The sequence below is a fragment of the Manacus vitellinus genome, unplaced genomic scaffold, assembly GCF_001715985.3.
Source record: "Manacus vitellinus isolate BGI_N305 unplaced genomic scaffold, ASM171598v3 scaffold_16_pilon, whole genome shotgun sequence".
NCBI lineage: Eukaryota > Metazoa > Chordata > Aves > Passeriformes > Pipridae > Manacus > Manacus vitellinus.
Genome location: NW_021939189.1, coordinates 13670571 through 13685459, shown reverse-complemented (window position 1 = coordinate 13685459; position 14889 = coordinate 13670571). Strand labels below are relative to the sequence as shown.

At 42.1% G+C, this 14889-nt stretch overlaps 1 protein-coding gene across 3 annotated transcripts in view; it reads left to right on the top strand.

Annotated features, from left to right (window-relative positions):
* RFX7 (regulatory factor X7) overlaps positions 1-12110 on the top strand; it is a 71520-nt gene extending 59410 nt beyond the window's left edge. For all 3 annotated transcript variants that reach the window (XM_018069783.2, XM_029958696.1, XM_029958697.1), the window contains 4 exons: positions 1147-1231; positions 1883-2090; positions 3674-3969; positions 4866-12110. In XM_018069783.2, coding sequence (XP_017925272.2) covers positions 1147-1231; positions 1883-2090; positions 3674-3969; positions 4866-8180 — 3904 coding nt within the window. In that variant the 3' untranslated portion in view covers positions 8181-12110. The remainder of the gene's footprint in view (positions 1-1146; positions 1232-1882; positions 2091-3673; positions 3970-4865) is intronic.
* Positions 12111-14889: the final 2779 nt, after the last annotated feature.

The window sequence follows — 14889 nt, the reverse complement described above, 5'->3', positions numbered from 1 at the left end:
CTAGAAGGCAACCCAGAGTTACTTGTCTTCTATAGAGGAAGAAAACCTTCCATGTTGTAGTAAATGGAGAAGATGTGTGTCAGTTAAACTGTTGCCTAAAATACAGTGTTGGGTTATCAAGCAGTGGAATCCGAAACTTAGTAGTCATGTTCTGGATAAAGCTAGAGAAGTGTTAAGGGAGAAATCATATGATGTAATTGTAGCTTGACCCAAGGGATCTCTTTAAGTTCTGTTTCCTAAGTTTCTAATATAGAATGATTAAAATATGACCTTGTCTCACACTTACTGTAATACCCAGGCTCCTTACATTTCTTTTACTGTAATCATGCTCCATCCAGGTTAATGCAAGCAAATGCAAACTCCATGGTCTAGGAAAGAGAAATACAAACATCTTTACAGAATGTGAAAAATTAGTGATTCTGAAAAGGATTTGTGTGTCACAGAGAAGAGACACCATATGTGAACTCCCAGAGTAGTTCTGTGGAGAGTTAGAAAAAGGCTGATTTGATATTTAGACCTATAAACGAGTGCAAAGAATGGAGGGAGTGTATTTTTGTGTACTGATTTGATGGGATCAGTCTGGGTCTTTGTGTTCATATTTTTACAGAAGAAAAATTATCACGGGGAGAGAGTGCCTCAAACATTGTGTGAAATCTTAGGAAGACATGCCCTCATCAGACACTTTATCCTTGTCATGGGGAACTTCATGTGGAAGTAGTCCTTTAGGAGAAGGAAATAAAGTAGGTCCTAAATTTGGGACTGCGTATTTTAATAGTGATTAACTTTTGGAAATTGATTCTCCCATCCTGTTTTAGGAAGAGAGCTTAGTCCAAATTTATGTTAATGATTTGAATATTGAGTAGCTAATTGAAACTGCTTGGCCTGGTTTAGTCGTTGTTCTGTGTGATCAGGTGCAGTTCATCACACCCAGCACCTCTGCACAGATGGAGAAACCCAAGGACCTGCCCAGAACACAGCCACTGACAGGCCTTTGATTCTGGCTGTGAGACCATGTTAGTGACAGTAATTCTTAGTTCTGTGTTGAGTTTGCTTATAAAGCTTATGAGAGTTATCAGAGAAATTACTGCCCTTCCCTCTCATCTCCCAGTTAACAAGGACACAATTTAAACCTTAATTGTTGTTCACATATTGCTACAGTGGACTGAGGAAGAAGGCTTTTGTGCATATGCCAACACTGCCCAACCTTGACTTTCATAAGACTGGAGATGGGGTATGATACATATTTGCTTCTTTCTATATATATATATGTATATTTCTGAAAATTAACATTTATTACACTGTTTTTCTTTCTGATGTTTTCAAAACAAAGTGAAGAGCTGTGTAGCTTTTAAGATTTTTCTTTATGATCCTTATATTCTGAATCATTGTTTGCTGTTTTTTCTGTACAGTGCTATTAAACTAATTCAGGAGGTGAAGCAGACTTCCACAGTTTTGCCACCCATAAGACATGATTCTGTTTTGATTTTACTGTTGTTTTTTTTTATTTTTTCAAGTCAATGCTAGGGAAGAGATATCCCAGTGAAAGAAGCAGATCCTGGGTAGCAGTGACTGCTGAGTTGACAAGACTCTGGATACAGGGAGCATCAACTGTTGGTGGTCCAGATACTGGGACTCTGTTTGCGGTTTCTTCCAGAGGTGTCAGCTCCATCTGATGTCTTTGGAAACAACCACTAGATTTAACACTGAGACATTTAATTTTGTATTACATTGATGTGATCTCATTCTCTCAACTTCATGAAAAACCGTGAACATACTTAACTTTTTCTGTGATTCTGATGATTGTTTGCTCTGTTTTTGTTTTTGTGCCTCAATGACCCTTAATAATCAAAGTAACCTTTCCTCCTTTGTTTGTTTGTTTTAGTTGGATGGAGCAGAGCCATCTGGGCAGCTGCAGAGTGCTGATGAGGAAGTCATCTCTGCGGCCTGCCGGCTTGTTTGTGAATGGGCCCAGAAAGTGCTGAGCCAGCCTTTTGACACAGTCTTGGAACTGGCTCGTTTCCTTGTAAAAAGTCACTATATCGGTACCAAGTCCATGGCAGCTTTAACAGTAATGGCAGGGGCACCAGCAGGTAATGAGATAATGCTCAATTGTTGAGATGGGGGATCTTTCTATTAACAGTAGAAACATCTTGGTTTGAGGAGGGGCTTCTCTTCAGGGCAAACTTTAAACATGACTCTGAGCGTTGAGCATGCAGTTATGTGATTTAGGTCACATTGCTGCAAATCACTCTTCTTGCTGGTACTCTGGGTAAAGATGTGAAAATCAGCAGCGGTCTCAGGTTTAGTCTGTGATTTTCCCATTTCTCCCATGAGGAACCTGGTTTTTTAAAGCACTTTGGGGCGTGTGAGTACTTGCTGAATTTATGTACCTGGCTAGATCAGGAGTTTGGTGCTGCTACAGTGCTGGTTTGTAGACAGACTGCTGGTGTAGCTGTGTTTCTGTCTGATACCTTGCCCTAATTTGGAAACAATTGTCTGTCTTAATTTTCTGTCAAGAGCAGATTTTTTTTTGTGTGGTTTGTTTCCTTCTGCATGCTCAGAATGAGTCACCTAATCATCTTAAGTGTGTTTTGGTGGCTGTGGATGAAGTAAATGACAAAAATAAAGGATGAGAAGGGAAATGCAGGGGCACAACATGCCCCCAGACTTGCCTCTGGAAAGTACTGCCTAGGCCTATCAAGCAAAATATGTTCAGATCACAGTTCCTAAGCAGTGCTGAGCATCTAAAACCAAATACTTGGGATTAGCATTAGTAAAATTAGTAACGTAGTAAAATGATGCTGATTAATTTATAATTAGGAGGTATTTTAAAACTGTGTAACCTCAAAGTGTAAATGAAACAATGTTAAAGAATTTTTAGAGGGGCAGTTCAGCAAGGTTATTTGGTCATTGAAAGAGCATGCTATTCCTTTTGACTGTTAACAAACAAAGATCATAATTGTGATGTGATTTTGTAAAAGAAACTAGTACCAGCTGCACTGTTTTTCTCCCTGGAAGCACCACTTGCTTGTGATCAGCAAAGTAATTTCTCCAGAAAAAAATGTTCTCCCATTCTAATTTCCATAGTTCTTTCAACTTTCCCTTCTTCTCTTTTTTTTTTTCCCTGGACACTTCTCTTCTTGCCCTTCTTTCACCACTATCCCTGACCACACAGAGGTTTTGATCCATTCTGATATTAGATGCATTGTATTTAATGCCTTGGCCATTAGATAGTATCATCTGCTCAGAGCTGCTCCTCTGTGACTTTCTGGAAACATTTTTCATTTAAAGATGCCTTAGACACAAGTAACAAAACAAAACCGCAGCAGATAATGGATTTTAAAGATTTATCTGAAACGTACCCGCCGCCCTCTGCTGCCAGTTTAGTGAAGTGCACTGGGTTGAGATTTTGCTGACACAGAAGTTGCCATTTGGGATTACTAGAAACAAAAGGCCGGTACTTTAGTATTTTAGCAGCTAATGCCCAGCTTGTCTAACAGACTTTGCCACAAATGTGGAAGTAAACTGTGGGTGGGAGTACCTCATGAAGGAGATGTTCCCAGAAAGGTTGTGGAGGTGCCTGCCATGTATTCTATGTTGTTAAATACAGAAGTGGCAACACAGCAGACAGGGTATGTTTGGTTCTAATTCATCCTTCTTCTTTTCTATTCAGGAATAAAAGGGATCCCCCAGCCCTCAGCTTTTATACCTACTGCTGAAAGTAATTCCTTTCAACCACAAGTGAAAACTCTGCCATCTCCTGTTGATGCCAAGCAGCAGCTGCAGCGTAAGATCCAGAAGAAGCAGCAGGAACAGAAACTGCAGTCTCCTTTGCCAGGAGAGTCTCCAGCAAAGAAAACTGAAGGTGCCACAACCAACGGTGTGACCAGTATATCTAATGGAAGTCCCGCCATCCTGTCTCCTCCACCTATTGGCATTGTTGTGGCAGCTGTCCCCAGCCCCATTCCGGTAATGCTCTCCAGCAATTCTCTAGAGAAACCACCTGATGAGAAGGTTGTACACTGACAGTAACTAAGTGGTGTCAGAGGGCTAGAAGAACAGTTTCTGTTCAAAGGGTCCCTTGATGCTTTTCTGTCCTGGCTGTGTTATACACATGAGTCACAGGATGGATATGGAGGCATCAGAATTGTGATCACATAGCAAAGGCCAAGTTTGTCTTTGAAGTCATTGTGACAGGGGGATTTAAGCTAGATGAAGTTTAACCAGGTGAGAGAGCTGACACCAGTTGTGTGAGTCACTGAGGTCTTAATATGGAATCTAAATTGCCTTTTATTGGCCCACTGCATTTATTGACAGCTACAATTTTATTTTTGAGTGAATGTCTGTAGTATGGAACATTTTTGTCTTTCGGCCATACAAAACTGGGCTGGGCAGTGGGGGAAGCTTGGTTGTTTTTCAGATGTTCACTCTGCTGTTGATTTCCACAGGTAAGCCAGTTTTTCTGCCTGATAGTTTGTATTTAACTCACTTTTGAAACCTTAACAATGAGCAGTGTTTTGAACACATCCTTTCCTCTTCAGCCTTTGTATGTCTGTCTTTTTGTCCCACGTGGTAAAGGATTTTATGAGAATGCCCCTTTCATTGGAAGAAGTGCAGAGTAGTGTGTAGACCAATGCCCTGTGCCTTAAAAATAGAGGTTACATATCTACCAGTCTTTAGGCAGACAAGTAGAAAATGTCTTGTATGTAGCAGAAGAGCTTATTTTGTTTCGAGCTGACATTCACTGGCTTGGGTGATTGAGTTGTGTAGTCCTTCACCTTTGAAATGCTTGGGGCCGAGGTGGTCCATGGGCTTTGGGGACTTGCTGCTTCAATGCCACACCTGTTCTTTTTTCCTCTGTCCAGGTGCCAAGGACCAGGCAGTTGGTGACGTCTCCAAGTCCTATGGGATCGTCTGATAGCAAGGTCCTGCCGCTCAACGTTCAGGTGGTCACTCAGCACATGCAATCAGTCAAGCAGCCACCAAAGACTCCCCAGAACGTTCCCGCCAGCCCCGTCGGGGACCGCTCTGCCCGGCATCGCTACCCGCAGATCCTACCGAAGCCAGCAAACACCAGTGCTCTCACCATCCGCTCTCCCACCACGGTGCTCTTCACCAGTAGCCCAATCAAGACTGTTGTGCCAGCTCCACACGTGAATTCCTTAAACGTGGTGAAAATGACAGCAATATCTCTCGCCCCGAGCAGCAGCAGCGTGCCCGTCAAACAGACGCCTTCGGTCAGCGGTAGTGCGGGAGCAGCGGAAGAAGGGCGGACTGGTCCTCAGATCAAAAATGGGTCTGTGGTTTCACTTCAGTCTCCAGGATCCAAGCCTAGTACTGTTGTAGCTGCTCCTGCAGTCAAGATCAAAATGGAACCGGAAGCATTGCTGGATGAGAACTCAGTACAGGGCCAAGAGAGTTCCGATGTGTCTAAATCCATAAAGGCAACCCCTGACCTGCCTCCTGCACAGCTAATTAATTTTGAGGTTGCAGCCTTGAAGGTTTCAACTGATGATGTCATGGAGGCAAAACCAGGTAAGGGCTGTGATCAGGGAGCTGAAGAAGCAGGGACCAAATATAAAACACAACCTAATGAGATCACACCAGTTTCTTCAGCAGGCAATAATCAAAGCACTCTTAAGCTCACAGTTGCCAGTCAAAACTTGTCCAGCACCAGCATCAGTTCACCTCCTTCTGGTGAGTCTACGATTAAAGATAAAACATGCACTAAAAGTCCAAGAAAGAGACAACCTTCCACAGTTCAGGATTCCCAGGTACCACCTGTAAAGAAACCACTAGTGGAGCAGTTTTCAGCTGGTAACGCTGTGGAGAGTCAAAAAGCAAACAGTGTTAAGAAGGCTCTGAAGGTTGGATCACTAGCTAACAGTGACAGTACAGCAACACTTGCTCAAGTCCCCAGCACGGTACCCGTGACAGTACCTGTACCTTCTGCAGCTGCAGCAAACTTAGCAACAGACCTTTCCTTAAACAGCACCAGTTTAAATACGAGTGATCCTACTTTAGAACAGCAGCTTGCATCAGCATCATCTCCAGATATAAAAGTAAAATTGGAAGGAAACTTATTTATCATAGAAAATGATTCAAAATCTGATGGCAGCTTTAACCCAAATACATGGCACCATATCACCAAAACCTCTGACTTTGCATCTGTGAATTGTGATCAGCAGCAAGATATCAGTGTTATGACTATGGCTGGGCACTCTGGCTCCAGTGACTTGCAGGAATCTGCGTGGGAGCCGGTGCACTGCGAAGGGATACAGCAGGATGTGTACAGCCAGCAGCTACAGAGCCAGATCCAGGACTCCTTGAGTCAAATACAAGCACAGTCTTCAAATCAGTTACCTCTGCAGTCCGAGCTGAAAGAGTTTGAGCATACAGTCCCTCAATCAAATGAAAACTTCTTTTCATTTGATGATGACCTTACCCAGGACAGCATTGTGGAGGAGCTGGTGCTCATGGAGGAGCAAATGTCCATGAATAATTCCCATCCTTATGGTGGTTGTCTAGGAATGGCAATTCAGAGTCAGACTGCAGCTCAAGGAGCTCCCGTGTCATCTCACCCAAGCAACACGCACTTTTACCATTCGATCCACAACAACAGCACTCCAATTCACACTCCCACACCCACCCCCACCCCCACTCCCACCCCCACTCCGACTCCAACACCCACCTCTGAAATGATTGCTGGATCTCAGAACATGTCGAGAGAGAGCCCTTGTTCGAGGCTGGCTCAGACGACTCCCGTGGACAGTGCTCTGGGGAGCAGCCGGCACACGCCCATTGGCACACCACACTCAAACTGCAGCAGCAGTGTCCCTCCCAGTCCTGTGGAATGCCGAAACCCGTTTGCATTTACTCCCATCAGCTCCAGCATGGCTTACCACGATGCCAGCATTATATCAAGCAGTCCTGTGAAGCCAATGCAGCGGCCTATGGCGACCCATCCCGACAAAACCAAGCTGGAGTGGATGAACAACGGCTACAGCGGTGTGAGCAATTCCTCGGTCGCAAACCACGGCATCCTCACGAGCTACCAGGAGCTGGTGGAAGATCGCTTCAGGAAACCTCACGCCTTCGCCGTCCCCGGCCAGTCCTACCAGTCCCAGCCGCGCCACCACGACACTCACTTCGGCCGCGTGACTCCGGTGTCGCCTGTGCAGCACCAGGCAGCCCCTGTCAGCAGCACCACTAAGCAGGAGGGCTTTGCTGTGCCTGCTCCCTTGGACAACAAAGGAACCGGTTCCTCTCTCAACAACAGCCTGAGATGCCGGAGTGTGAGCCCTGCTGTCCATCGCCAGCGCAATCTCAGCGGGAGCACTGTTTATCCCGTGTCAAATATACCACGCTCTAATATGACACCCTTTGGAAGTCCAGTAACTCCTGAAGTTCACAATGTATTTGCTAATATCCATGCAGACACCAGTGCCAATAACATAGCACAGAGAAGCCAGTCAGTCCCCTTGACTGTGATGATGCAGACGGCCTTCCCGTCTCTTCAGAAACAAACAAACACTAAAAAAATAACAAATGTGTTGTTAAACAAACTTGATTCTGATAGCGATGATGCAGTGAGAGGTTTGGGAATGAACAACATGCCCTCAAATTACACAGCCAGGATGAATCTCACTCAGATTTTGGAGACATCCGCCGCTTTTCCTAGTGCCAACCCACAAAGTATGATCAATTCCAGCACTTCAGTTTATGAATTCCAAACACCAAATTACCTCACAAAAAACAGCAGCACCGATCAGATCAGTTTTTCTTCTGGAGATAACCAAGCACAATCAGACATCGGAGAGCAGCAATTAGATTTTAGCAGCACTGTAAAAGACCTTTTAGGGGAGGACAGTCTGCCAACAAACCAGCAGCTGGTGAATCAGGTGGCATCAGATCTCAATAACGTTGCATCTGTCTTTCCCAGCGACATCAGGTTGTCTTCCGAGCTCTCAGGCAGCATTAACGATCTGAACACTTTAGACACAAATCTACTGTTTGATCCAGGTCGTCAGCAGGGACAAGACGATGATGCTACACTGGAGGAATTAAAAAATGACCCCTTGTTTCAACAAATCTGCAATGAATCCATTAACTCAATGACTGCATCAGGTTTTGAGTGGATGGAGAGTAAGGATCATCCTGCTGTTGAAATGTTGGGTTAATCTTGTTTTATAATATGTATGTAGCACACTGTATCTAAAAGACAGACGTATTGTATTTGTCTTAATGGAAGTGCCTCCTGCAGCAGAAACACTTGCTATGTATTATGGCATTTTAAAAAAAGTTTGCTGTACCTGTTGCTCATTCTTCAGCAAGGAAAAGGCAGTCTTACCAATTTTAAACAAATCTCTGAAGGTGATGGGCTATCAAAGAGCCAGTATTAAAATTTGAACTTTATAGTGTTTCCCATTCAACATTTCTTGTTTTAGCAAATAAAGAAGTGGTTAATGGCCAGCCAGCAATGACAGCTATGGTTGATGCTCTGGGGGGGTTTGAAGTCGAGCTCTTTAGTAGGCTTTCCATACCTTGTACTGGTTGTTACTTCTTAGTAGATGATCCTTACTGACCTTTGTTGTTCAGGTTTGAAATGCAGGGTGCCTGCAGGTAGGTAGGGGTGGGGAGTGGGTACAAGTGGACCAGGTGACTTGCAGGTGCCTCATCATTGTGTAGCTGTCTGGAGCACTGCTCAGTGGTGAACTGTGGGAAATCTCTGTAGCACTGGTGCCATTGGCATCTCTCGTAAAACACAGGGATGGGAAAAGCTAACGGGGATGATCAAGGAAAGAAAGATGCACTAAATTTTTTTATTTAAGAGAAATAAATCTATGTAGTTATTTTATCCATTAATATCCATTACATACTTGATATTTTAGTTCTTACATCAGTGTTTTTATACTAGGTAAAATTCATGCAAAAAGATTTTAAGCACTGAGATTTAATCTAGGCATAACACCCTATTTTAAAGTGATAGGTACTGTTTATCAATGCTAGAGAAGGAACATATTTTCCCTCTTTTTTTTTTAAATAAAGAGCTGCTGGAGCTCATTAAAATATTGTTTTTAAAGATTGGTTTATTCACGTTTGCTCTTTCCTCACCTAGTGGAGGGTGTAGGAAGATGTTATTTTCTCTGTGTTTCAGTAGGTTGAGCCTTTCTGTCCTTCTTGCTCACTCTCCCTCAAACAAAAGATTATTAAAATATTAGAAAATGTGGTTGATCTAAAAATATTTCATACAGAGCCATAATACTGCCAGGCACTTTACAGATACACAGTAAGACGTGTTTTTTCTTTTGGTAAAACTTCTTTTAAAAGTGCTTACTGTTTTAGAAGCCTGAACTCCATTTTCAAAAGTGATTTGACAGGGTTGGTGAATCTAATTTTTTTAAGTCCTTAGCTGCCCCTCTGGAAAATGAGAATTAGACTTCTGCCTCACTAGTTCACTTGAACCAAAAAAGACCTTTTATTTTATCAGCATGGTGTGGATCTCTCTGATGATCAAAAGAGAGAGGTACTTAACCAGCCATGGCCCTGATGCTAGAAAGAGGACTTGCAGAGGCAGGTTTTTACAAAAGAAGTGGTGCACTTAGTATGCCACAATACCATCCCTTAAGCAGAAAACTGAGCAGGAAAAATTTTCCTCATTTGCATTACTTTGAATGAGTGATCATGAATTTGTGAAGGGGAGGTTCAGTAACCCCACCATAGATTTCCTTAAGGGAATGATGTTCATATTTTTCATGTGATTAGTGTTTTCCTACAACTGTCTTGGTGGTCTTCTGTTTCTTCAGTTTTTGTGAATGACTCGAGATCCCAGTACTGGTCAGATTTTTGGGCGGTGCTGATACAACTTGTGCTGCTGCATTGGCACTGGAGGTGCTCTTGCTCTTGCCCCAGTTCATCACCAGTCCGTGGCCTCTTCTGCAGGGACAAACAGTTGTGCCAAGCTATAGCACCTTATTGAGGGCCTGATTTCACTGTGCTCGCATCAGAAGTTTTGCCACTTCATCGGAAACAAACTCGGAGAGTTCCGATCCCTCCTGGAAGTGCGGGGATGTGTGATAGTGTGTGTTGCTTTAAGACCAAGTGACTCTTTTAAGTTTTGTTAAAGAAATGGGGAGGAGACTAAAAGCTGTGTGGTAGCCTTCTGCTTGTTATCCTGCCAGGTGTCTGTCAGTAAGACCTGAACCATTTTTCTTGTAGACTGAAGTTGCTGAAGGCAGGGCTGGAGTACTGGACCCGCCCATGGCCTTTTGCCAGAGCTGTGCTGCACATCCTCTCTCCCTGGTTGAGAGGATGGGTCTGAGAGACACTCAGCACCATTTTGTTTCTGTTTCCTGACCCTGTGTGAAGTGCCAGCACTACTGTGAATAGGTGAAACCTACTCTGATGGAGGGGGGAGGGTCCCTTCCAGCTCAGCAGATTCTCTGATTCCGTGACCCGAGCCCTGCGCTGTGGGGAGAAGCTGCACAGGTGCTGCTCAGCCCCACCTCGGCTCACTCACACCGAGACTGAGGGGGGCCTGGGGGAAGAAGGGTTTTGCCCAACTACTAGTTTTTTTTACAAAGATTTCTCAGAAAAGCGAGAGTAGATTTAAAGCTGATGCGTTCTAAATTATGCAGCCATCACCAAAGGTTTTTAAAAGTGCGTTTAAAATGATTTTTAAATACAAGCGTTACATTGGGCCTAACGTGACTTAATTAGCAGAAATACTCTATAATCAGTGGGTTTAAAGCAAAAGTACGTTTAGTTTAAAAAGTATTAAATTCTATAAGAATTGTTTCAAGTAAAATCCAAGGCACAGGCACAGCTTTGTACATTGGTATGTATCATTCTAGAGATGTTTGTGTGTTGGTGTTATAATTAATGTTAGGTCCCTGTACTTAGTGCTAGTTAGTTCTTTACAGTACATTGAGACAGAGCACTACTGCACACCAAAGTATGCAATACCCAAAGGAAAATTCTGTGATTCTAACAAATGGAAGCCTGTCTTTGTCAGATACTCTAAAACTTAAGAATTTGAGACAGTTCTGACCCCTTGTTTACATTATTGGCTTCCTACTAACATGAGAAATAAATTATTTTGATAGCAGTTTTTGCTAAAGTATACAAACTAGTGAATTTGTACCCTGTGTACAGTATTGCAGCAAACACTTTAAATTTGGTTGCTTGGTTAGTCCAGCAAACTTTCTGGGTTCATATATTGCACTAAAATTCTGTTGAACCTGTGGCAGGCACATTCCTTAGGATAAATGCAACAAATACGGCCCACAGATTAAAAAAAAAAAAGGCAAAACAAAAAAAAAACTTTTTAATGTGTTTCATTATTAAAAGGCAAAATGTCATTAAAAGTGACAGGTGAAATTGTCTTATGTAGCAATGTGCATTGATCTCAATGAGATATTTCTATTTTTGATTCTCTTACATGAGAATATTGCAGCAGGAAAAATTAAGTTTAGTTTGCTTCACCATGTTAATACATGATCACAAAACGTGCATGAGTGTTAATGACTTAATCTTGTACAGTACTAGATATATTCCTGTAACCACTTTTATTTTTTTTATTCTTTTGCTGTATTGAAGCTGGTTCAGTGTTAACCAGGTGAGCATAGTTATTCACAAGTTATTTACTTTTTTATGTTAACTAATTCAGCTTAGTTATTGTTGAATATGTTCCTTTCTTGGATTATTTTTTATTGTTCTGGTGTTGAAAAACATTTTTGCATCATTTTATCATGATAAGAATTCATGAAGTAAATAATTTGCAAATAATTGCAATAAGCACTGACTTCTGAACTGAAAAGAAGGAAAGCGTTTCTTGTGCAGTGCATCTGAGGTTCATATAATAGTCTTGTACTATACTGTGCTTTATTTACTGCACCGTAAGGAAAGAAAAATCCCTGTTCCACATTTTCATTTAGTGCAGGAAATCCAGTTTCTCCCCTCTTCCCCGGTGTTTTGTTGTCTGTTGTACTGCTGAAACTACAGTAGTTGAATATTGCAGTAGCATTTCAGTTATTTTTTTTATTGAAAGTGCTCAAAAATTGTTTTTTAAATGTTTTCAAAAACAATAAAAACATTTTATATTAAAATTATTTCTGGAGTTTTTTCTTTACATGGAAAATGTGCTTTTAAGTCTGACCTAAAATACACAGTTCTCTAGTTTGTGTGATGACAGATGAGAGCTGCCCAGTTAAACCAACTTCCTGCAGTTGCTGAGCCAAGTCACACACTTCAAGCTGAGCGTGAAGGTGAATCTTCCTCTCTGGGGTGCCTTGGGTGGTCTGTCTTAGGGTCCAGGTGTTGGTTCCATGCCTTGTGATGGCTCTTGCTCTTGTGACACAACAACCCACTGCTGGTGTTGCCTGGTTTTGCTTTCCCATACTAGTAAGGCATTCTTAAACTGCAGTGTTACAATGTGGCTTGGCTTGCTGACATAAAGGGGAAAATCGATGTTTTGATCTGTGGAGTCCTTTGTTTGGATTGTAAAATTGTATGTGAACCCAGCACTGTTGCCAGCACAGTCTGTATGGATGGGATTTTCCAGTGATGGAAAAGCATTGGCACAGAGCATAAACTGGCCACGAGAAAATGGGTGAGGATAAATATTCAGGTTTTCATGCCAAAAAGGTAGCACTGTTTAACAGATTACATCCCAGACTACAGAGGTGCTGAGATGAGCTGGCAGATTTGATGGTGGCACAAAATCACTTAGGTTCATCAACAAAGAAAAAGAATTCTCAGGGAGACATGAGATAACATAAGTGAAAGAGAATCAGACATTAATTTGGAGGAAATGCTATTAATATATCTCACTGGATTCTAAATTAACATGCTTTACAAAGAGTTCTCAGTGAAAAATTCAGAAACACAATTTCATGTTCCACAGTCACAAAAAATGCAAATTAAAAACTCCCAAGGAATGAGATGGAATATAATGTAGGAGATATAAAAGGCTATATTAGAAATTTATTGTTCATCTGAAATAATAACAGGTTTTAATTGGAACCTCTCAGCTGCAGGCTGGAAAGAATTTGCCTTAATGTTTAATAAAAACGGTCAAAAGAGCAAACAAATCTGTAAATGGGAATGTCCTAGCAGGAAAGAATTAAGAAGATAGGAATGTTGGAACTAAAGGCTTCAAAATGTTCAATTGGTGAGCTTTGTAGGTTTCTAAAGATTAGACGCTTACTTCCTTAATAAAGACATCCAGAGGAAATTCTAAACAATTGCTTTGAAATATTTTTACATCTCCAGAAATACAAATCTGTATATATGAATGCAGCTGGTACTCTGGTAACAGAATTGCACTTCTAATGTGAAAGGGATTCTTGTGTCAAATTAGCTGGTGGTTCGTGTCGTTTCAGGTAATTGGTACCACTGTCTTCTCCAGAGAAAGAAGCCCTGCATTATTAGGTGGTTGCAGAGTAAACTGCCTCTGTGAAGGTTTTCTGCTAGACCCAAGAAGTAGAAGCTCTGTCTGAAGCTGGAGCAGTAGAGGGAGTACAGGGAGCTGGGTTAGGACACCTCTGGAGCTCCCTTACAACCTCACTTTGGCAGCATGTGCAGCAAGGCTGGAGGGTTGAGTAAACCTAACTGGATCTGACTATGTAGCATGGCTGCTCTCATTCAGGTAAAGTTTAAGTATAATATTTGATGGCTATCAGATTCATTTGACAGCAAACTTGTAATTATCTAGGCGTCCTCTGATGTGTTAGGTCAGAGTTAACCAGTGCTTGGATCTTGCTGCCCTCATCCCTTTCTTAAAAATGATACAAGTTAAGCTTGGGCAAGGAGACAAAATAGAAAAAAAAATGTATAGTGAGGCTTACAAATTGTGGAGAAACTCTGGAAAGTGATTCCAAACTTAAGGAATGAGCAGTGACCTGACTGTATGCTTAAGGTTTTTCTGAGTTGGGGATCCACATAACAGTTAAAAATTACCTTGCATGTGCCCAGGCCTGTGCTGTCCCTGTGTTGTGTTGTGTTTATCCCCTTGCTGCAGGGAAACCTTGGCCAGGTCACCAAAACAGAGGAGCCTGCAGGCAGCTCCCACTCACTGCCAGCGGTGATGCCACTTGAGTGTCCGTGCCTTTATCTGAAAGAGCAGCAAGAAGTTCTCATGTGAACATTCCTTCTGCTTGAGCTTTGAAGTGATGAGCAGAGTTGTTTTCTTGTGAGAAAATCCTGTAATAGCTCAAAGGACTGAAATGCCTTCCACAGGCAACATCTGCCTGTAGCTCTGAGGCCCATTCAGTGCTGCACAGTTGGGGGATCTGAAGGGATGTCAGACTGTCTACACTGTCCTCTCTTGCTTTGTAGTGCTCACTCTAGCAAAGGGCATTTTGTGCATTACTTCACAGAATCTGAGCACCTTTGTTACTGCTGTTATAACAAACCAGCACCTCCTAGTGCATTGTTAACATTAGCTGATGAAATTGCAAATCTTTCAGTCTCTTTTGCTCTTCCTACTCAGCTTGGTAAAAAAGGAGAAAAGGGTGAAATAAAAACTAAGCAAGACCAGATCAAGTAAGTCAGAGGTGAACTGAGGACATGGAAAAATTTGTTTAGAAAGGTAAAAAGACAGCAGTTTCATGCAGATTACAGTGTTTAAATACCCCAAATAAAAGACCACCTTGATACAATGCAGAATACATAACCAAGTGATTATAGTTCCTGATAGCTCACAACATTCCTGCTATGTGCTTTGGATATATCCTATGTGCTTTAGGAGATATCCTACTAGTGATGTAAATACTCAGATGTGTTGGAACATTTGCATATCTATTGTCATGCCTCCTCCTGAGTCTGTTCTTCCTGGGCCTGCCTACCCATTTCTATATCTGGTAATACCTCAGCTCTGTAATCATTAAA